The sequence below is a fragment of the Agelaius phoeniceus genome, chromosome 3, assembly GCF_051311805.1.
Source record: "Agelaius phoeniceus isolate bAgePho1 chromosome 3, bAgePho1.hap1, whole genome shotgun sequence".
Lineage (NCBI taxonomy): Eukaryota > Metazoa > Chordata > Aves > Passeriformes > Icteridae > Agelaius > Agelaius phoeniceus.
Window position 1 is genome coordinate 114,585,477 of NC_135267.1, and position 22,316 is coordinate 114,607,792.

Sequence of the window (22,316 nt, forward strand, 5' to 3'; positions counted from 1 at the left end):
CGTGCGTGTATTTCTGTTCAGAGCACAAGCACACGTGCGTGTATTTCTGTTCAGAGCACAAGCACGTGTGTGTGCATTTCTGTTCAGAGCACACACGTGTGTGTGCATTTCTGTTCAGAGCACACACACGTGTGTGTATTTCTGTTCAGAGCACACACACGTGTGTGTATTTCTGTTCAGAGCACAAGCACACACGTGTGTGTATTTCTGTCCAGAGCACACACACGTGTGTGTATTTCTGTTCTGAGTGCAGTCAGAACCAATTCAGCCTTCAGCTCTGTGACTCACGGGCTGTGATCTGCCATCACGCCATTGCTGGGGTTCATTTCCATTTTAATCACCTTCTCTTACTGCTCTACATGGTTTCTGCTGAGCTGGAGCTCTGCTGCTGCTCACAAGCCATTTCATGTCCCTCAACAGGACCTCAACTGCTGCACTTTAACCTGCCCAATAAAGGCAATATCGCCTTGAGGGTGGAGCAGGAGGCTCCAGGCTGATGGGAAGACATGAAAAAGCTGGAACTGGGAGCTCTAAGGAGAGTAAGAAATGGGTTCTGGAACTGTGGCAGTATTTTGGGAGGCTGTAGGCAGTCCCAGCCATGGGGGTCTCCAGGCAGTGCCAGCTCAGTGCCACTGCCCAAGGCCCTGCCCGTGGGAGCCGCTGAGCTTTGCCAGGGCCGAGCACAGGAAGGAACGGGAGATGCTCCCAGCCACAGAGGGGCCAGAGCCCGGCCTGGAAACATCCTGGGCACAGCTACATCCTACAGGAACACCACTAACTCATGCACTTCTACTCCAAAGGAACACACAGCACAAAGCTAACAACTACAGCCCCCCTGCCTGGCCCCTGGCACAGCTCTGACAATGGCTACACCTCATCCCACAACAGCCTGGAGACCAAATCCATGGAGAAACCTGGGGAGAGCTTGACACAGACTGCTAGAGAACAGAGACGAGACACAACAGAGGGGGGGAAGCCAAGACTGTACACAACCTTAGTGTTCATACTGCTTCATATATCTGTGAAAATCATTTAACTACAAAACTTTAGGTAGAAAAATAACCGTAGATCTTGTCTACACATGTTATTAACATGGACTATTATTAACTGTTTAGTCAAGATACAGTGCAATACCTCTTTGAAATAAATTGCAAAGAGTCCAGAGAGAGAAAGAGCAAGAGTACCTCATTCCTGGCATTTTATAGTAACGTGGTATGGAATAGTTATCCACGGAGGTAAGTCAGAACAGCTACTGTACTTCCAAATGGAACCCAACTTAGTTCGTGGTAACTTCAAGCACAACCAAAGTCCTTGAGATGAGGCAAGCCAGAAGCAACAGTTATCTAGACCTCAAGGAGCTTTTCCTACGCCTTCAAATACAAATCTTAAATATGATCACAGCATTTTCATCCAATAAAAGAATAAGCCAAAGAAAGAAAAATAAATGTAAACCAAGTTTATTTTGCTCTTAAGTAGTGTTCTTTAAGCACTACAGCATGGTAAACAATGTAAATTAGTATAAGTCATCTCAAAAGCCAGTTTTTTTTTTTTTATTTTATGAGTTGTTAAAAAGATGCAGCCTATTCTAACAGGATAAATATTTTAACCATTTCACTTCGAGTTAATGAAGGCTCACAAATGAGCAACACTCCTCATTGAGGAAAACAAAAAGCTGTTGTCGACAAAGCGACAGCACACACACAAAAACAAAAGAACTGTGTAAAAATAACTAACTGTACTGTGTTCCCATACTCTTTAGAAGTTGCTTTACAATGGGATGATATGCACATGATCTTGCTGCAAACTTGCCATACAACTTGCAAATACACGTAGCCTATAGCCTTACCACTCAGTCCAGAAAGCTGCTAACTGATCAGAACAAACGCAGCACTAGAATCCTCTGCTTAACAATTAATTCTGTCTGCTTTACTCTTTACCTTTTCTCCTAGACTGCAGGACAGACCAGAAAGAAAATGACTCCGAATTAAAAATCGATACTCTGACAGGAAATTGTATTGTTTTGCAATATAGTCTTTTACAAGTTACGCTTTGCCTATTTTCCCCTTAGCCACAAAATGGGCATGAAGTAATTACTTTGAAAATGCCTTAATTTTCAACTTCATGCAAATCTAAATAAAGATGACCAAACAAAAGCTTAAACAATGGAAGGATATTTCACAGAAAATTTCTTATACAAAAAACACATAAGAAAAAGGGCCACTAGGTGACATTTTAATTTACAAATTGGCATCATTTTGGTCAACAAATATCCAAGTGCTGTTTTCTTCTATCACAACAAAGTAGCTGTACAGAAAGAAAACTGCAAAACTTGTTTTATTTTTGTTTTAATCGCACATCTCCTCGGGAATTTCATGTGGATTAAGGATGCCAGGTACAGACATCTGAAGTTTATGCTTCTCCTCTTGAGCCTGCCGAAGGGCTGTTTCTCTCTCCTCCAAGAACAAGTCTGATGTGTCTTCACCTGCAAATTCCTGGGGTAATTCACACAAAAACATCACTTTATTGTCAAGTGCTTAAGGCAGAGTAATAGCTTCCAAAATTATACAGGAAACATTTTCCCTTCCTGTTCCCTGACAGGCTACTTGCATGGTTTTCTGTTCCTAAGGTCACAACCAATATAAAGCAATATTTAAAGATGTTCACCGTGTGTTACAGAATGGGATGCCAAACCCAGCAGCTGGAGTCTATCCTCACTAAAGCAGAATCATTACAGTTCTGAAATACCTGACAATTGCAATCTCAAAACTAATTAGCAAATTATTTCCTGCAATCTTATCATTCCAGCATCCTTAGAAAAAAATAAAGGCATAGCGTTAGTGTAGTGAATTTCAAAACTGGTCCCAATTCCAAGCAGAATGAAAAAAATCTGGTTTAAAAACAGATTTCCCATTAGATTAAAACTAAAAACTAATTTCCCATTAGATTTAGTTTTGCAGTTGTCCTAAGACATGAGGATTGTGTGCACAATGCCTAACACGAGCAATGATGTTCAAACCCCATTTGTGAAATCCCAGTGAAACAGGTTCCATGAACACTACTCAGTCACACAAGCCATTGAACAGAGTTCTCACTGCATTTTAAAAAGATGCAAAATAACTTCTAATTCTCAAACAAGCACTGACTCCACACTGCCCAAAAGCTTTCCAACAATATCCTGCTGAAAATTATTTTTAATTTTTTGAGAAAGCATGCCCAACACACCTTGATTTGGACCAGGAAATCCCTTAGGTGTTCCTTGAAGGCAGGAATATCCTGGTTTAAACTGAAGAGTCCTGTTACGAACAGCTTAACCTGGGCACTAACAGCAAACACATCAGTTAGAATCCCAAGAAATAAAAACCCACCAAGGAGCATGAATGAATCAAGGCAGACTTACTCTTGCAGGTGAGGAAATGCAGATTTGAGGAGATTAGCCACATACTCCTGAATAAACATTTGGTTGTTCACCGGGTTGCCAGGGTTTAAAGGAGTACTTATCTTTCCCTCTTCTACCAAGTTGAACATGTAGGCAAGGATTGACGCATGCATTGTCAAACCTGCAGATCAAAGGCACACACAGGCAGCCGGTATTCAGAAGCAGTCGTTATTCAGAACAGGATGTGAGCCATTCCTGTGATGCTCAGGGGTGCTTTGAAGCAGAGGCCCTGCTCACCTGCAGTGTGGGAGGTGTCTGTGACCACGGAGAAGATGTGCTGGAGGATGTCACAGAAATAGGTCTGATAGAAGCTCTGGGCAGCCGTCTCCTCCTGCGCCACGTTCTGCAGCAGGGTGTAAAGGATCTGCAGTCCTGCACAACAGGCATAGAAAAGTGACCAGGAGAACAATATTCCAACAGCTGGGAGATTCTGGCCTTTCCCAATAACAGGAATAGCCCAAGAGATCCTGATGGGCAGCAGGATGCCCAGCATGGCACACGTGGTGGGCTTGTGAGGCACTGCCCAGGCTGGCACTAGAGGGCACTGTCTCCCAGACATGGCACGCCCCTTCAGCTTCATTATACTATCATTAGCATATCATTAGCATAAAGAGCCGATCACATTTCTTGATGAGCAAAAACCCTCTACCCAGACAAATGTTGGCTATTTAAACAGAGAAAGATATTTGAATGTTTAGATTTAAATGGAAACTTCAATTACTTTACTTGGTGAAATGCAACTGAAAAACATCCTTTCTCCCCATCCCCAAATGCCTAAAAGAATCACTGGTTCCACAATTTTTTGAGGCATAATTTTAAGCTGCTGCTTAAAATGTTCAGCCATTTCAGAAGACTGCCAATGCTCAGGTGGCAAAGAAAGCAAGAAGAAACTGTAACAGTGCTGTCTTCCAGCTACAGGAATGAATCAACAACCAAACATCTCAGCCCATCCATGGATTCTTGGCTGACACCTTGGAGCTGAGACAGAGGAATTCTATCCTTGTGCAAATGCAGAATCATGTGAACAATATGCTATGTTTGATTAAAGAAAAGGAAGAAAAAGAACAGCGTTCTACCAGAAAATCTCTGATCTGTATTAAACACTTCCATTTACCTGTATCTGCAACGTTTCTCATTGTGTGTTTGAAAGCCCAAATAATAGAATCCAAGACAAGTTTGAACTGTGCAGGTGGAATGGCCAGGAAGGCTGGGAAGCAGTGAGAATTTACAGCTTGAAGTAGCAAGAAGAAGTTTGTTCTATGTTCAGGATATTCTTCAAAGTCCTAGAAGGGAAAGGGGAAAAAAAGGCCAAGTTTCCTTAAGTTCCATCACAGCATCTTCCATTAAACAGAGCAAGGCAGTACATACTGCACACTTAGTGAGGAAATAATGGACTGAGCAGCAGTGGTGTTCTTACACTTGAAATATTTATCAATTTTAGCACTTTGTCCTACACTGACATTTGACTTCTGCCTGCAGAAGTGCAGCACTCCAAGGCCCCAGAAAAATTACTAATGGCTTAAATCAAGAACTAACCAAAGAAATTTAAAGCAATTTAAGATACCTAACTAGGCAGCTCAGCTATAAAACAAGTACATTCATCTGAGCAGAAATCTTGTCAAGTGCCACAAACGCGCTCTGTGACTGGGAAAAACACCAAATAAATAAATCCCAAGATCCCACACGCTGCAGTGACATTCAGAGGGAGATGCCTCATCCCCAGCTTCAAACAGAGATACCTTGTTGATCATGTTTAATGTGCACTCAAAGACAGCATCGAAGATCTGAGGTATTTCAGCAGTGATGTGTCCCCCCAGCTTGTTGACGATGATGGCCATGGTGCTGAGCACCTCGGGCTCGCGCGCCGCCGGCACGTTCCGCTGGTAGTCGATGAGAACGGCATCCAACAAGGGAGGAACAAAGTTCTCAGCTACCTGGGTGAAGAGTAAGCCAGGTTATAGCAGAGCAGCTACTGGGCACAGTCTCAGGCACAGTCAGCAGCCAAGTTAGTTCCTCCTTCAGTTACAGTGACACTTTTCCTCAGCAAGTTGAAGTTCCCATCCTCTGTGTCCATCTTAAATCTCCTTGTCTCCCTTTATAATTACTCTCAGCTAAAATTAACTGAAGTATCTCAAACACTGCTCAGGCTTACCTCTTCTAATTCCACTTCCTCCATTATATTTTACACACCTCCTGAAGCAAGTTCCTTTGACCAACAACTGAACACAAAGCAGAATTCTTCCCAATTCTGTCTTAGGGGTTATTTGTATAAAATGCAGCCACTTACCATCTGCGGATCATTGGACCTGCTCACCCAGCCAGAAATTAATTTTAAAGTTTCCCTTTTTACAGTCCTCATACTTCTAATCAAGGGCTGCTTTGTTACCATTTCACCTGGAAAATTTTAAAGCTTCAGTTAATTGTGTGAGGTGCCAAAAAAACCCCAAATCAAACAAAAAAAGTATATCCCAAAACAAACAAACCAACAAACCAACCAAAAAAAAATCCCAAAAAAACAGAACAAAACAAAAAAGCACCAAAAAAACCCCCCACCATCAAATTAACTTGATATTAACAAAACAGAATACTTGATTGTTATATCTGAATGACAAAGACTATTAAAGACTTCCTTTGTCTTTAATCTTTGCCAGTTGTAAAAACATTCTGAGGCAACTGCAATCACAGCAGTTGCTACTCCAGGAGCTCACCAGGCCCTCAGCCCCACCAACTGCTTCCTCAACTTCACTGTGTCTGGCAATGATGAGTTCTGGCCATTAGATCAGCTGAATGAGAAGTTATTGATTTCTCTGCCAGTTCTACCCTGAATTCCGAGAAGCCGCTTCAAGGTAAAGCAGCTGTGCAGTTACCAAGCTGCATTTAACATTCCAGTTTCCAGGTACACCCTGTGCACTGGCCAGAAAACTGGGCACAGCACAGAATTCAGCAACTGACTCATTTCATCCTGTAAAGGACTACTACAGAAGCACATTCTGCTGAGATGCCACAGGCCCCAAGTTAGCTGGTAAAAATAAGGGAGGTAATTGAGAATTCCTCCTGTGATTGCAGCCTGGTTTACCAGGACTTTCAGGCATCTTCACTCATTACATTTCTACAAGACAGCCTTGGTGCAGCACACTCTCATCCCAAAGCCTGCTGACATTTTCTGAAGCAATGAACAAGATCCTATTTACAGACAGTCCTTTAATACTCAAAACCAGAGCAAGCTAAAAGAACACAGGCTACCTACACTGCATCTCAGCAAGATGCTTATCAACTCTAAGTGAGCAGCCCTGGTATTCTGCATTCTCCTAAACTTGATCATTTATAGAGGTTTCTTCCTCCCTCTGAAGCTGGGAGTTCTTTATTTGAATACAACATCTGTTAACAAGCAAAGATTTAAGTGAGCACTTTCAGTCCTTCCCCACTGTCCCAAACAGTAAAATTAACCTAACTGGGATGTACTCTGGAACCCAATGGCAGACACTGCTAAACCCCATTTCCAGGGAGAACATGGCATTTCTTACCATTAGCCTGAATAGCTGCAGAAATATTTTCACTTAGGCACTTGTACACATTCAGCATATCTAAATAAATTCTTCCAAGCTGAATCACAAAGGGGTGGCCAACTGCTTTACATGCTCGTACATTGGTTTTCAGAATGCTACCAAGCTGCTTAACTGTTTCAGGATCCTTTAGAATATCAACATTCTGTGAAAAAAAAATAGAGTTCATCTTCATTAGTGAACACAACCACCCTTTGGCTTTTAATATAAAAGCCTAAGTTTAAACAATTTATTTTATATACTGCCTTAAAGAACAGATCCCTCAAATTTATGGACTTTTTACAGAGATCCCACAGTTTATTTCATGGCATTTGCCACTACCTCCAACAGAGTCAGGATAAAACTTCATTTCATTCTGCTTTTCTGCAGAATTATTTTGCTGCAGTGCTACAAGCATTACTCTAGTTAGAGAAAAAAGAAAAACCAAGGAGATGAAGAAGTTGAAAACAGACAGAAGGGGTCCAATGGAAATGCAGTATGTTCTTGGGAGAAGTCAGGGTAGGAAAAGTAACTCAAGCTTGCTTAAGGTTCAGGCCCTTAATTAGATTAACTGCAAATGGATTGTCTCTTGTGAAGTGCAAGACTGTTGTTCTTTAATGTGTAGAGATAAAAGTATTTTCAGAAGACTGAAAGAAATAGAAGACAAAGTAAGAAAAGATTCTCTTTAATAAGAGATTGGTGGGAGCAGAAAGGAAGAACAGTGAACAGTATTTTTAGCATTTTAACTTTTCTGTTACCCAAAAGCCAAGTGAAAGGGAAGCATTAGAAAAAGCTACTGAAATGAATTCTGTACAGTAACAGATTGTACTTTAAATCAAATTTAAACAGGTATTTGTTTTGTCATTTAAGTCTCCTCTCTCAAAACAACACCTCCATTGTCATGTCAATCTCTGTCTCAGCCATCATGTAATGAAGCCCAGCCCAACTCTGTGCACTCACTGTGAAAAACACAACCAGGGCAGGGCAAACATTTAGCAGGGTTTTGGACCTGGACCCAGAACACATTAAAATGGAGGAGCTCACCTTTGTTGCCTGCTGAATGATGCTGTCCCACACCTGGTTGGGCAGCAACATGTACTTTTCTATCAGATGCTCCTGCACAGTCTGGTCTGTCTGTGCCCCAATCATGTATCCAACTGCTTCGTAAAATGTGTGCACCTGAGGGAACAGCAACACCACAAACACCAGGGTTAAAAGGGACTAAGGAAAAACTCAGTTCTACCAGACATGTTTGAACTGTGCACTGGCTCCCATCAACCCTGAAGGATCTTCTTCCAGGTGCCAGATCCACTCTGCCTGAACTTTCTGTGCATTCAGTGTGCAGGTGCACACTGCTCCTTTTTTGGAAAGCACTGAGTTTTGCATTTTCCCTTTTTGGATTGTTCCTCACTCCCTCCTTCCCCAAATACAAGAGCTGTAGGTATAAACTGTTAAGAGTAGGATATTGCTCTTTCCCAAAGCAGAATCACCAAGTTACACACAGTATCTTCTTGAAGACACTCCAGAAATCAAAATTCCAACTAAATGCACTTGAATTCTCCTTCCAAACCTTCCAACTGACATCTCAGCAATGCATCTTGATCATGGCATTCATACTCTAACACTGTCCCTAAGAAAAACTTAAGAATATAATTCAATGGGTGTGCAAAACACCCCCACATTTTAACAGGAAGGAACTGTGCATTAATCTTTAGGAATTATCCCCAGCCCCAAACAGAACCTACCTGCTGTGGCTGAAGGTCACAGATGATTGTGTTAATATTGTTCAGGATTTCATCAATAAATGGCATGACCTCTCCCACCTGAACCTGGACAAAGTGTCGGCGGCATTTTTGTGCTATTTTTATGAAGGTATCACAAGCCATGTCCTGGACACCATCGTGGGTTTCTAAATGAAATTCAGGCAGTTACTCCTTTGTATTTTTTCCCCTTCACGTATAGGCTTTTTTTTTTTTAATTATTAAAACAGCAAATTAAAAAAAGCAGATAATTACCATGCATAAATTCAAACAGCTTGTTGACTACTGTCTTCAAAAATTTCCAGTGAGCTCTCAAAAACCGTGGGTATTGACCTACTATATACATTATATTTGATGCAATAATGGCTTTATTGTCCTTCCCTCGCTTTTGTTCGCAGAGTCCCAGGAGATCCTACAACACAACAGATTCTTAGGTTCCTCTTCAAGTTTGTCTTGTTTCATTACAAGCATAACCTCCTATAAGCAGCTATATTAAAGGTGGTTGCCCACAGTCAAGCTCAAAATCCAAATGAAGAAATAAAAACCCAAACAAGTCTGTTAAGATCAGAACGATGCAATCATTCAAGTTTAATCCAAACCCTGATCACTGTGTTTGAACTAAGCAATCTCCATTTTAAACTATAACTAAGGATTCCTGCAGGGGGAGTTCAACAAGCCTTACACTACTCAATACTGCCTGAGTAGCTGATAGATAAAAATACAGGCTCCACATCAAATAGACAAAGTTAAACTACATCTTCTGTATGATTAAAAACTAAATATTCTGTAAGCATCTTTGTATGACTTTATAAATTCTGTTACTCTTGTAAAAATATTATCCACATATTAACCAAACTTTGGGTTTGATCAATGAATATACAGATATAGCAAAAGTGTAAGGTGTTAGGATAGCTACAGCCATGGGGTACTTTGCCACTTTGCCAAAGCAATCCCTTTCCATCTCTTCTGCATCCCCAAAGAACACATTTAACCATAAATTAAATTTTATCTGATGCAAAGGCTCCTTGGATCAATGCATTGTTCATCGCTAACTTATTCATCGCCCCTAAATTCAGGATGGAAGATTTCCCATTCATTTATTCTTCTCCACCAGGGCAGCTTCTCTAAGCTGACAGAGCAGGATTTCTGCAAGCTTGGTTTCTGCAGCACAAACTGGAGTGTGAGCAGGCTGTGCCCAGCCTACCTTGATCACTGTGACCAGGAACCTCTTCTCATCCTCCTCGTGCATGGCGCCGCTGATGGAGCCGATGGCCCAGCACAGCGTGTTCAGGTTCTTCCAGGACCACTCCGTCCCATTCACCTGATTGTGGAGCTTCTCAGTCATAATTCTTTCTGTGTCTGCATAGTCCAGATGTGTGAGATAAACTGGAAGAGATCAATGTGGAACCTTTGAAAGCAGCAGCCTGGAGCTCAACTCCATAAGCACTTCCCATAAAAACCCACTGAAGCTCTCAGGTAAAAGTGTCCTGGTTCCTTCCTGAAGTCATGACAGCACGAGGCAGAAATTTGTTCAAATTATTTTAAAGATGGACAATAAATTTCATAGAGAATTGAAGTTCTAAGGAACTTCAGCAAAACTTCACATGCAGGTAATGTGAAAAGTCTAAATCAATGCATGTCCCACGTGACACCAAGGCAAATTTTAATCAAAAGGCATCTGTACTGATGGCCTGTAGGAATATGGGACTGGCTGCCTGTGGGGGACATTATACAGTGTGTAATCCCACACATTTTCTCCAGCTCTGTATTTTATTGGTGGTTGCAATAAGCCACAATTAAAATGGAGCTGATGCTCCTGAACAGGTCTAGGTGGAAGATTCAGGTATCACAACTCAGTCACTTGCATCAGCCCCTAATAGGATTAGTGTCTCCAATATAAAACTCTAAATCCCAGCAAGTCAAGAGCAATTTATGGCCAGGTTCAGAAATAGATTTTTACTGTACCACAGAATACAGCTTCCACCACATTCTCCCCCTTTTTTTTTTCTTCTCCAAGTGAATCTTACAGGTAACCCAACATAAGCAATAACAAACCTGACCTGCATTTTCACAGAAATAATCTTGTATCTGGCAAAACAACTTATGCTCAGGATATACAGTAATCGTTTCACAAAACAAAAATGGTTTTCACATTCCACATGCAAATGTATTAAAACAGTTAATTTAACACCGGCTATACCTACATACCCAGCAGACAGGTGAGAATAAAAATACTCACTACACCCACATACACTCTGCATCTCACAAGCTTTCCAACACACACATTCCTAGAGCATCAACCTGATGCTCAACACTCAGTGTTCCCATCTGCATTTGAGAAAATGAATTTAATACTGAATGTCTAATGTCCTGGATATCTGACAACTATACTCATTATCACTGCAATACCTAAGGACAAAAATGAAGAGTGAATTACTACTCCATCAGGTTATAAACCACTGCATGCCTCACACAGGAAACTTCAGAGCAGGCACTGCCTCCTCCCCTTGCAGCCTGTGTAGTACTCCTTGCTGATAACCATTCACCCACACAATAGCTGAGATGCTAAGATAACACACTGCAGCACTGTGATGCAGCTGCACAAAGCCAGGGCAGGCCATCTGCAGCCAGTTCACTTACCCAAGGTTTCTCTCATGTTCTTGTACAAGTTGATGGAATCCGTGTCCTTCATGAACTCCCGAACCACCTCCCCTTGGTCATTCTCCACCACCAGGACTTCTTCAGGCTTGGCCATGCGGCTCACCATGAGCAATCGAACCTGGGGGAAGCTCAAACTCCATCAAACTGCAACCACCACCTCTCTCCCAGCTGCACAAGTGGCTCCAGAGCCCTCTGCCCAGGCAGCCTCAGCCACACACAGGGTACATCCAGCTGTACAGAAATGGCAGCTAACAAATGCCACCTTCTTCCAGTGAGGAGAGAGCCTGCTGACTTCTCTCCCTCCAATGAACAAGCAGAGTACTTAAAGAAACCCCAACCTATGTAACATTTACACTTTCCAGAGGTTCTAAATGCTTATGTCATATTAGGGGTCTTTTAAAGACCACTTCTCCCAAACACACAGGTTTTCCTCCAACTCTTAACACCCCAAGCCTTTCTGTTAAAGAAACTGCTTAGTACAGATTTATGTTAAAATTAAGCATCTTAAAAAAGCTGAAATATCACATTCATTATCTTTTTATATACTGGTGTCATCTTAAAGTATTTCCACATTGATTCTATAACTAGAGTTGAATCAACTATCGATTACTCTAAGCTAAATTTTCTTATGTCTCTCCTTCCACGAAGTGAACTCTCTAATTCAGAAAGAGGAGCTGAATCTCCAGAGTGCCCTTCCTTGAGCATGGGTTACCTTGGACAGAACAGGCAAATAAAGCTGTCTCCTTGGAGGGACATCGAAGTGCTGGCTCCCCGAAAGCAGCGGCGACGCCGACGTGGAGAACGGGCTCTCCCTGTAGAGCTCAGCAGCTAAATGGTTCCAATATTCCAGGCAAATCTTGAAAATTTCAGTTTCTTCAACTTCTGATACCAACAACATGTAATGAAGAGCCTGGAAAAGAGTGGTTTGAACACCCAGTTAGTGAGTGTATCTGCAGATCAAACCACATGGATTCGAGTTCAGTTATCCAAATCCTGACCAAATGCCAAATGAATCTGAGAGTTTGGAACAAGAGGCATTGGCACTGCAATGCCATTACTTACAGGTCAGAGTTGGGACTGGCAGAACAACTCCTAACCGAGGACTCCCTCACTTATTGTTATTTTCAAAGTGTGTTTGTATTCTTTAATCTGAAATAGCCTAAAGACATCTTAGAAATGCCATCACCAAACCAGCCTGGTTGGAAATTATCAAACCCACAGCCTCTGGAGCTTCTGCAAGGCATTTTCAGAACCTCAAAAAAGCCTCACCAGCTGCTGTCAGTGACTGCTATTCTCAAGACCATTGCTGCTACTTTGTTCTGGATGCTTTGACCCTGGCATACTGCTCCTTTGCCTTCAGAGAAGTCACCTACCAGAACATTTCCAACTTCTTTCCTGACAGAACAGCCAGAGCAGGCTGAGCAGGGAAAGCCACTGATGCAATTCTGACAAGCTCAGATACCAACCTGAGAAATTAAAACTACACAGACAAACCTCTTTTGCCTAAGCTTATTATGCAGTCCCTGGTGAAAGATATCAAAGCAATTGCCCATTAGTGAACAAACAGAATGAAATGATAAAATCTGAAGATATTTTCATAGATTAAACACGCCAACATTAAGCACTTTGAAAGGTAAAGACCTGATACAGCATCTCCACCTACAGTGTCAAAAGAGGGACTCAGGACACCTGTACATTGCTCTTTATACATCAATTTCTCTAGGTAATTTCACTACAAATAACTGATATAGATTCCTCTGCTAGTTTGCAGAGATCCAGTGAATCCATGGAATGATTTCAGCTGCTACATCCTAAGTGCAGGAATTAACAGGTTAGAATGATACAGCTTTTTAAAGTAAACCTGTACTTAGGTTCTATTACACCAGAGCTTACAGAAGCTTAATTTGCAACCATTTTAGGCAGGCATAAGAACTTTGTTAAACATTTCAAGCCTGAAAGTCTTCAGAATCCAGTTTTGTAAATGCCTTTTTACACAGGTCTTCCTAGTACAGCCTCAGTGTAAGTAGAAACTTGAGCTTTGAGCTGTGTGCCCCTGATTCCCAGTTATTTTAAAAGCTTACTACTTGCAAATTCAGGAATTATCTGGAACGGTTACCAGCTGCTCTGAGTCCATCTTCTAAATGAGCTACAATAATTTGATATTTGCAGCCAATTTTAATAATACCTTTTTGTTTGTTTGTTTTTTGTAGAGGGCTACCTCCAGAAGATATTGAGAACAGACTGGAACTCAGAGGGGCACACTGGATTACAGCTAATCAACCTGCAAAATGCACTTCCCCCTCCCAATATACCTGGTCTCCAGGTTTAAAAATTGGGGTGGTGATTTTCTCCCCCGTCTCAGGGCAGTTCCTCAGCCTAGAACCTCCAAGCCTGCACAGGGCTTGATTCTGCACACAGAAAATGCTGCTTCAAGGGATATGGAGCAGCTTCCATTCCCTTGGAGGGGAGCAGTAGCAAAAAAGTCACCACAGAACAGTTCCATCCCAGCTAAAATGCTATTCACAACTGAAACACCACAACTGAAAACCCTAATCTTGGGATCTACCCCTACCACAGCATGAAGCAGTGCCCTCAGTGCTTCAGCCTTTCCAACCCTTCCTTCTTATCTGAATCTCCAGTATTTGCCACAATCCCAGCGGCTTTACTGTCACAGTCACTTGGTAGGGCTCTGCCACTGGCACACAGAGTCTTTACTGCACAGAAAATCTCATTCTTGAAGACTATTTAAAGCCTTTCAGCTGGGAAATGGCAAACTAGGCAGGGAACTACACCAGGATGGAGGAACTGGCCTGGAGCATGAGCTGGACCCTGGAGAGCAGCTCTGGGTGCTCAGTGACAACAGAGACTGATGAAGTCATTGCAACACACCTTCATGGCAGAGGTACACAGGACATGTAAACCCATGGAAAAACAATATATTAATTGACTTTGAAGCACTATTTGACACTTCCATGCAGGGCCAAGAAAGAAGAGGGTGAGACAGAGTTAAGTTTTCAGACATTGCACTGGTAAAGGATCATTGAAAAGAGAAGGCCATTGAAGCATACTAGGAAACCAAACTTTTGAGGGGGTTTTGTATTTCTGATTGGTTTTTTCTCTTCCCAACTTTAATTACAATGATCTAGAAATTGCATTAATATCACATCCTTTGAGCATGAGAACACACCTGCTACATTTCTGAAGCAGATAAGCCAAGCTGCTTACCTCCATTAGTGTTTCCCTCAGATTTAACCTTTTCTCTATAAGTAGACCGTGCTCCTTGAGGAACGTGCAGAGGAACAAACTGAGATTCTGAATGAAGTTCTGTTCATCATCTTTTCCATTGGAGTATGCAAGTCGGATATTGGTATTTAAAGGAAGCATCTGACAAAAAGAAATCATCAAGAATTTCCCTTTTTATACTTTGTATTAACAAGTATGCTGCTTTTTGTTTTTTTATAAAGAACCTTCAAGATGGGCCAACATTGTCAAGAGAGGAAAAGATTGTTACAAAAAAACCCTTCACCCATCCACTTATGATATAAATACACTGAGGACCTGAATCTGAACTGCTCAGAAGGGAATGATCAGATTATATAAATTTGATGTATGGTTTTATCTCTTCCAAAAATTAAAAAGAAACTTGCAGAAGTTAGGTCAGTTTAGATCTTGAGACACACAGTTCACATTTCCCCATGAGACAGCCCAAGGGTTCAAAATATTTCTCAAATTAATCAAATCAATAGAGCAGAAATGCAGCTGGATCAAGTTCAGAAAAAACACTTGGCATCTTCTGATCAAGCCACAAACACCACCAAAGAACAATACTTTTCCTATCAAGAGCTCTATAATGAATATAAACCTGTCAACTTTCTACAGAAATGGATTTTGTGATATGAAATTCAAAGGGAGATTTCTGATAAACATTTACCTGTTTTAACTGCATCATGGTCAGTGTAAAAAGTGTTACAAACTGTTCTTCATACTGGCTTACACTGACACCTGCAATCTCTGTGAGGCACTTCAAAGAGACATTTCGAAACATGGGGACATTTAAGAACTGTTGAGGGAAGAAAAAAATAAAAGAGCATTATAGAAGTGTTGTACAGCTTTTCTGCAACTTGTATTTAGATTTAAGAGCTATCATTTCTTTGCAAGAATACCTTGTATATTAGTGTGCTGATTAACTTGGTCTCAAATATATATCCCAGAGGAATCCAGTTCAGAAATCGTAGTAAAGTTTCCAAGGTTGCATGGACTAAGGGAGCGTTTTGGGAGTTTTCCTGTAAATGAAATTTTGGAGTTTATGGCATTGTGACACTGTTAGGCACAAAGCGGGGGAAGTTTGAAAACATCATTAAAGAAATGTGACTTACCATCACAAACTGACACAGCTGAAATATCTGAGAGAATTCATTGCACATGCTGTAAAAAAAAATAGTTGAAAACTAAGCATTTCCACACTTCATAAATCAAAATATCTATGCTCACAGGACAGGTCCTTAAGAGGACCTTAGATGCCATAGAGGCATTCTACAGCCACCTGGTTTATCCCCATTTTCATGGTAATAATCCATGTTTGAGGTAGCTTGAAGCCTGCAGCTCAATTCTAAGAAAAGAAGGAAATCCAACCAATCAATGCTGAATGCTATGTTAAAAGCTTGGGAACCATCAGTCAACAGATGCTACCTGCAGCAAGGTACAAACCCCTGTGTGTACAAAATGAGTTTAGGGATCCCCTTCAAAGAAAAATCACTAACCCTCTTGGGCTCAGAAATGGAATTACACAGCTGTAGGTGCTCACACAAAGGCTCCAAGTGAGAGCAACTATTTAGCAGCAAGCACAGAGTCTACTCTGCTCATCAAGATTTAAACAGATACACTTGCCTGTCTTTCAAATGCTTAGCTTTTACTTGAGTGATCTGGCCACTGGAAAAATCAAACACTTCTTCACTGAGCAGTTTGAGGATGACCATGTTGTTCTGGCAGAGGCTCTCGCTGGTCCTGCTGGCCCCCACGATGTCACTGATGAACGTGGGCCAGTGCTTGGGCCACTCCTGTTTCAGGATCTGCCAAGGGAGCCAGCCCCACGTCAGACACACAGCAAAGGCACACACTTCACAGCAAGGTTCAAACTGTTATGAACTCTGGCTTACCTGAACAAGAATCATATTCAGTTTCCCAATGTACACTTTCTCTTTCTGGAAAAGAGCAGAGAGCAGTCAGGTTTTGCATAACACTCCCCTCCCTCATCCTCCCCTGAGAATTCCTCACTTACTTCTACACACGCTGGGTCAGATGAGGTCTTGATAATTAGGCCAACAACGTATTTTTTAATACCTGCAGAAGAGGAAGGGATTTATTTTCAGTTATGCAAGATATCACAGATGCAGCAACAAGTATTTCTGAATTCAGTTTCTTCATGGTTTTCAACCAGAAACACCTCTACCAGGCCAGACAAGCCTGAGTCAGTGAGCATCCCTCTTGTGTGCTACAGGGGAAAATGCACCTTTATCAATCCTGACAGGGGATATTTTAGATGTACAAGATGGCTTTACACCAAAACTATTTCAATGAAGCTAAAGACTGAGGATTAGAGTGTCCTTGCAGTAATCTGTAAGTGAACTCCATGAATAAACAGAACTTCCCAAGTGTGACTCCAGCTGTAATGCCAGGTTTGCTAAAGTGCATGAAAAGCTCTGACACATCACCTGCACTGCAGGCAGAAGTTCACAGATGCTCCAGTCCACTCAGGTGATCCATTTTAAGAACAGGAATTCCTATGCACAGCATTTTAAAGTCAGAGCTTAGCAAAGCTTCTCCTGTGAAATCTTACAAGAACAGAACTCAAACCTTCATTCACTAATACAGCACAATTTGAGTGTGAACCACCGGGCTTTTATAGCACATATGGATGCTGTGAGTCCACCATCTCAGTAAATTCTGCTTTGTTGCTTTTTCTTTTTTTACCTTACATTGGCAGTTGGACAGCCAGGGACACACAGTGTGTTAGAGCTATTCATTTTGTTGTGTTTCTTTTTTTCTACTAATGTTTTTTAATTATTTTAGAGTTTTCAGTTCCACCGTAAAACCAGAAAAACCCCAATCACTGTGGGGAAGTGACACTGCCCAAAATTTCATTTTGCCATTTAACCCTCAGCTCACTCCTAATTCCTAAACCCATGGGAACAATGACTTCCCAAGTGACAATATCCATTCTGTACAAAACCACCCAAATCCAGGAAAAGGCACGCACAGAGGGCCTGGAGTCCCGACCCAGGTGAACATTCCAGGAGCTCAGCTCTGACACCACACTTCAAACCAGGCAAGTGTTTTCTTGTCTAAAGGAAGTTTGAGAACTGCTGGGTGCTTTGCTATTCAAATTCATGAACCCAAAAATCTTGTTTCAATCATTTCTTCTACAAGACAAGTCAGCTGACTCATGCAGACAACATGCATGTGTTGAAGCCTGCAGAAGTTGTCACTTTCAGAAGAATGTCTTCTGTTGGAGACATAATCCACACCCTCTATTCTAAGTTTCAAAACTTGTCTAAGACTTGACTAAATTTAGTAGGGTTTTTTTTTTTTTTTCCATTTCAGGCTTAAGCAAGAGGATTAGAAAGGACAATTTATTAATTGCACCCTCATTAAATCTGGAAAAACTAGATCCAGACTTTGAGCCATGAGATACATACTAGACAGGAGCTGTTCTGCAGGTAGTTCCAATTGTGGAACTATTCATCATCATCAGCTGGAATCAATCCCCACTGCTCCAGGAGAATGGTCATTATTGAACTATCACTGTCAGGCACTGGCTAAGAGTTATCACCAAGCATCACAGGTGCTTGGTGATGTTTTAAAACTCTGATGTTTTAAACCTAAAACACACTTTCTGCTGAAGCATTACAGTAATTAGCAAATGAGAGATGAAGGCCCCCCAACAGTATGGAAATAGGTTTGCAGTGCCAGAAACTGAACTGTTATAACCATCTGCCAAACCACTAAGGGAAGCCTACTGTTGCAACTCTTTGCATTTCAAAAAGGAATTAAAAAGTTAATATTGCTTTTAGAGTTCCAACTGCAGATCTGTGGCATTTTCCATCTTGCTGCATCAATGGCATTGAGCTGTTCACTAACAACTCCAATGTTGTGCTGCCATCGATCCGGCCTTGAGACCAGCACAGGAGAGCAGCTGCTCTGCCTCACAGTTTCTTTATTTAAAATATTAAAATAAAAGTAAAACTGGTGACCACTGCTCAAAAGACAACCTAAAAAGTTTGCTCCCTTTCACACATCACGCTGCTGGCTCCTGAGATTGTCCATCCAGTGAACAAAGTCATATTCTTAATCCCCTAAAAGCAGCAGCAATCCAATTCTCTAATGCTCCTTTTGGCACAAGATGTCATTTCATACTTTTTCAACTTCAAGTGTTCTGGTTCCTGCTCCATATTTAGTAGCTCATTTATTTATTATTCCATAGGAAAGAGAATTTTTAGCAGAACAAATATATGTCAAATTTATATTCTGACAAAAATCAACCCAGAGGCTTATTACCATTTTCCAGCAGAACATGTCCAAGAAACTGTTGAGGGGCAGTAATCCATGGGATAAGCTAAAAGCAGTGTGTTTGGGAACTTCAGAGGAAGTGCAATGCTAGAAAGGAAAGCACAGGACATGCACAAACCCCACAACCACTCCCTAGAAGGTCTCCTTCCATCACAGAAGCAGCTGAACAAGTCTTGAAGAGGCCAACACCACAACTGCCAAGCTCAGCCCTTCACTGAGCCAAGCAGGAACAGACAGTGCAGGAAAACAGACCTTCCAATAAAACAAAACAAGAGCCACACCAACCACAACACCCAGGACACACAAAATGCTCTCCAAAGATTATCTGACCTTGCAACTGCACTGATCTCAGGACACCCAAAGGGAGCAGCCCCTGCTCCAGGCCTGGACCAGCCCCACTGCTGGAATTTTCTAGAAAGCAAAGCCCGAGAAGTGCTTTTGTACAAAGTCCCATAAAAGGGATGATAGAGCAAGGGCATGAACTTGCAGAACATTCCTGGATATCCACTAGATACTGTCATCCTTCTGTGAAAGCTGCTCCTCGACAGAGAGGCAAACATCCATAAAACTGAAACCTTCCTGGAGGGAAAGTTGTTTTCCCAAGTGACCCAAGCCCTGCAATGCTTGGAGTGGAACTGGGACAGCGAGGAACGTCACATTATGAGTAATTTCTGCAGCCTGAACTTGAGGAAATATCCTCCAGTTTAACCTTTGGAAGTGCTCTAGGAAGCCATTAGCTCTGCTGCACTCTGTGTACCCTGAGCTCCTGTCACAGCCCAGCACTGCAGGTAAATAACCATGGACACAATCAGCAAACACACACCTGCAACAATCCCTCCTGTCCTCAAGGCACTCAGGCAGAGCCTTCTGTGCAATCACAGCACAAGCATTTAACAAGTGACAAAAATTATTCTAGCTGGTGCTGCAGATGCAAGATCACTCTAATTTACTAAGATCCATAAAGCCTCTGCTTGTATTAAAGAATAATAGGCACAAATGAATCAGGTGGGCAATGTAACTCAGCAAATTAACATTATTTTCCAATCAAAATTAGAATTTCAAATGCTAAAGCTGAGCTGTCCCCTCTGGGGACGTTTGTATGCATACACACTTACACTGAACTGTTTAGTCCCAAAATGCAGTCAAAATGCCATATCTTATTTTTAGTGTTGAGAAACAATGCTTTCCCATACAGTCCCACAATCACCTTTACTGGTGAACTGAATCCATGATCTGTTTGCTTTCCAACAGAAAAGGCACAGAGTTTGTCTTCACACACACACACAAGTGCCATGTAGCTCATCCCCTCTTCATTACAGAGAAGCAAAGATCATGAAGCAGGCCAGGAATTTCCATTAAAATATCTCATCACTGCACAGCCAAACCTCCTCCACAGCAGCTTCCACTGCATCAAAAGCTTTACACTCAACTCCAGGACCTTCCTGGAAAACGTTGAGGTGCATCTCTGAACACTTCACTTTTCATTTCAGGATGAGCAAAGTTGTCCAAGCAATTTGTGTTTCATAATGAAGAAGTGCTTTATCCATTCCAGCTCCAAACACTCCAGACAAGCTCTCTCTGTTCAGGGGAACAGTCTTTCATTTCACAATGCAGGATTAATGGAACGTATCACTGCACTGGAGACCAAAAAGCCTTTCTTTGCAGGCAGGTTTTCACACTGCCACAGAAAATCCTTTGGAGACCACAGCACTTTAATCAAATGCCATCCTCTCGGAGTGTTATTAAACAATCAACTCTAAAGGATATCAGAGTTTAAAGCAATTTAGTAGCACACCTCAATAAACCCAGAATTCAACTTGAGAATGATGGCGCAGGAGCCTGGCCAGCAGCCAGGTTCAGCACTGCCTGGGATGTTCTGGAATCCATCAGCACCCCAGCCAGCTTCAATGAAAACCACATGACATCATCTGTGTCCGTGGAAGAGCCATTCCAAGCACCCTCCCAGGACTAAATAAATCACCCAGACAAGGCTAACCATTGCTGGGGGCTATGACCAAACATGTCTCAAGGCTGAACACGCAGGTCAGCCGTCTGATTGCACTGAATTTTACCCCTTCTGTGCCTCAGAAACTCCACTTTTGTCTACAGAACCAACCCGTTCCCACTGCTAACTCCAAAAGCAAACCAAAAATCAATGAAAACCACCAAAGCATCAGTATTTTAGAATTGTAAATTGATTGTTTTGCCTGATTCTTGTTTCAGAATTCTGGAAAGATAAAACTCACTTTTTGTAAGTGCTCACAAACACCACCACCTGAGGAACAGAAAGCTATTTTACAAAACTTAAAAGCCAGCAGGGCCAGAAAAGCTCAAAGCCAAAAGCTATTTTAAAACAAAAGAAAAACTTCAGAGCTTCATGTCTAAAGAAGACATCTGAAGAAAGCATTTTCCTCCTTGCATTTGAAATTCAAGGCTGGAAGCTGAAACCCTTCAGCACACAGACAGAAGCAGTAACAAACCTCTGGCTAACCTCACAGCCCAACAAGTCATTCTGATGTACAACTTGTTAAAAACAACAACAACAACAAAAAAAGAAAAAACCTGTAAAAAAGTTACAGTTCATGCTCTGTAATTAGCAACATTGCTTCATTTCTACCAACAAGTTTCAGGGAAGTAATTTCAAAAACTTGTTTTTTTCACTGACCATTTAATTCAGATCTGATCTTGAGTTTAACTCTAAAGCACTGCTGTTGCTACAAAGGGGCAACAGTGGTTTCCTCAGAAATGCATTCAGCTTCCTCCTCACCAACATTTCTAAGATTTGTCAGCTGTATTTACTACACAAACCAAGCAGACATGCAGAAGCCATGTTTTATAAATTATGGTATAAGGTAAAACTGATTTGAAACCTGCATGATTTGCTTTGTCACTAAGCATTCCATTGTACACTGAGTTTCACTTTCCTGCACACACATTCCACCAGTTAGACTTCAAACAGGAAAATCCTGCCAACCAAAGAGTGGCTGGAGTCAAGGAAACCTCAATTTAACCAGCATTGCTATCTCCCAGGTAATCAAGCCACCTGAATGAGCTCTGGAGCAGCTCCTTTGTACCAGCCAGTATCATCAGCCAAATAAAAAAAAGAAAAAAATTTAAAAAACAACTACCACAGACCAGATCAAACTGGATTAGAGATGAAACAGATTCTCCCTCCTACACCACTGAGGCCAAGCTGGATAAAATGCCATGGTACAGAAAACACATTTGGTTCCTCTTCTACCACACAAGTGAAAGCCACTAATCTAGTTTCCCTAGAACAGGATAAAAGTCAATTTCACAATTTTAGTTTGCCTCTGTCAAAGGCAAAACATTTTCAAAGCTGAACAAACA

At 41.6% G+C, this 22,316-nt stretch overlaps 1 protein-coding gene across 4 annotated transcripts in view; it reads right to left on the minus strand.

Moving 5' to 3' along the window:
• Window positions 1-1,441: 1,441 nt before the first annotated feature.
• The window catches only part of XPO1 (exportin 1), a 34,662-nt gene continuing 13,787 nt past the window's right edge, over window positions 1,442-22,316 (minus strand). For all 4 annotated transcript variants that reach the window (XM_077176273.1, XM_054629882.2, XM_077176274.1 and 1 more), the window contains 21 exons: window positions 16,678-16,739; window positions 16,556-16,600; window positions 16,287-16,468; window positions 15,776-15,824; window positions 15,563-15,682; window positions 15,331-15,459; window positions 14,625-14,783; window positions 12,112-12,309; window positions 11,379-11,517; window positions 9,943-10,124; window positions 8,994-9,150; window positions 8,724-8,887; window positions 8,023-8,157; window positions 6,961-7,144; window positions 5,724-5,830; window positions 5,176-5,370; window positions 4,551-4,719; window positions 3,674-3,808; window positions 3,398-3,557; window positions 3,223-3,319; window positions 1,442-2,492 (listed from right to left, as the gene is read on the minus strand). In XM_077176273.1, the coding sequence (XP_077032388.1) occupies window positions 2,346-2,492; window positions 3,223-3,319; window positions 3,398-3,557; window positions 3,674-3,808; window positions 4,551-4,719; window positions 5,176-5,370; window positions 5,724-5,830; window positions 6,961-7,144; window positions 8,023-8,157; window positions 8,724-8,887; window positions 8,994-9,150; window positions 9,943-10,124; window positions 11,379-11,517; window positions 12,112-12,309; window positions 14,625-14,783; window positions 15,331-15,459; window positions 15,563-15,682; window positions 15,776-15,824; window positions 16,287-16,468; window positions 16,556-16,600; window positions 16,678-16,739 (2,915 nt within the window). In that variant the 3' untranslated portion in view covers window positions 1,442-2,345. The remainder of the gene's footprint in view (window positions 2,493-3,222; window positions 3,320-3,397; window positions 3,558-3,673; window positions 3,809-4,550; window positions 4,720-5,175; window positions 5,371-5,723; window positions 5,831-6,960; window positions 7,145-8,022; window positions 8,158-8,723; window positions 8,888-8,993; window positions 9,151-9,942; window positions 10,125-11,378; window positions 11,518-12,111; window positions 12,310-14,624; window positions 14,784-15,330; window positions 15,460-15,562; window positions 15,683-15,775; window positions 15,825-16,286; window positions 16,469-16,555; window positions 16,601-16,677; window positions 16,740-22,316) is intronic.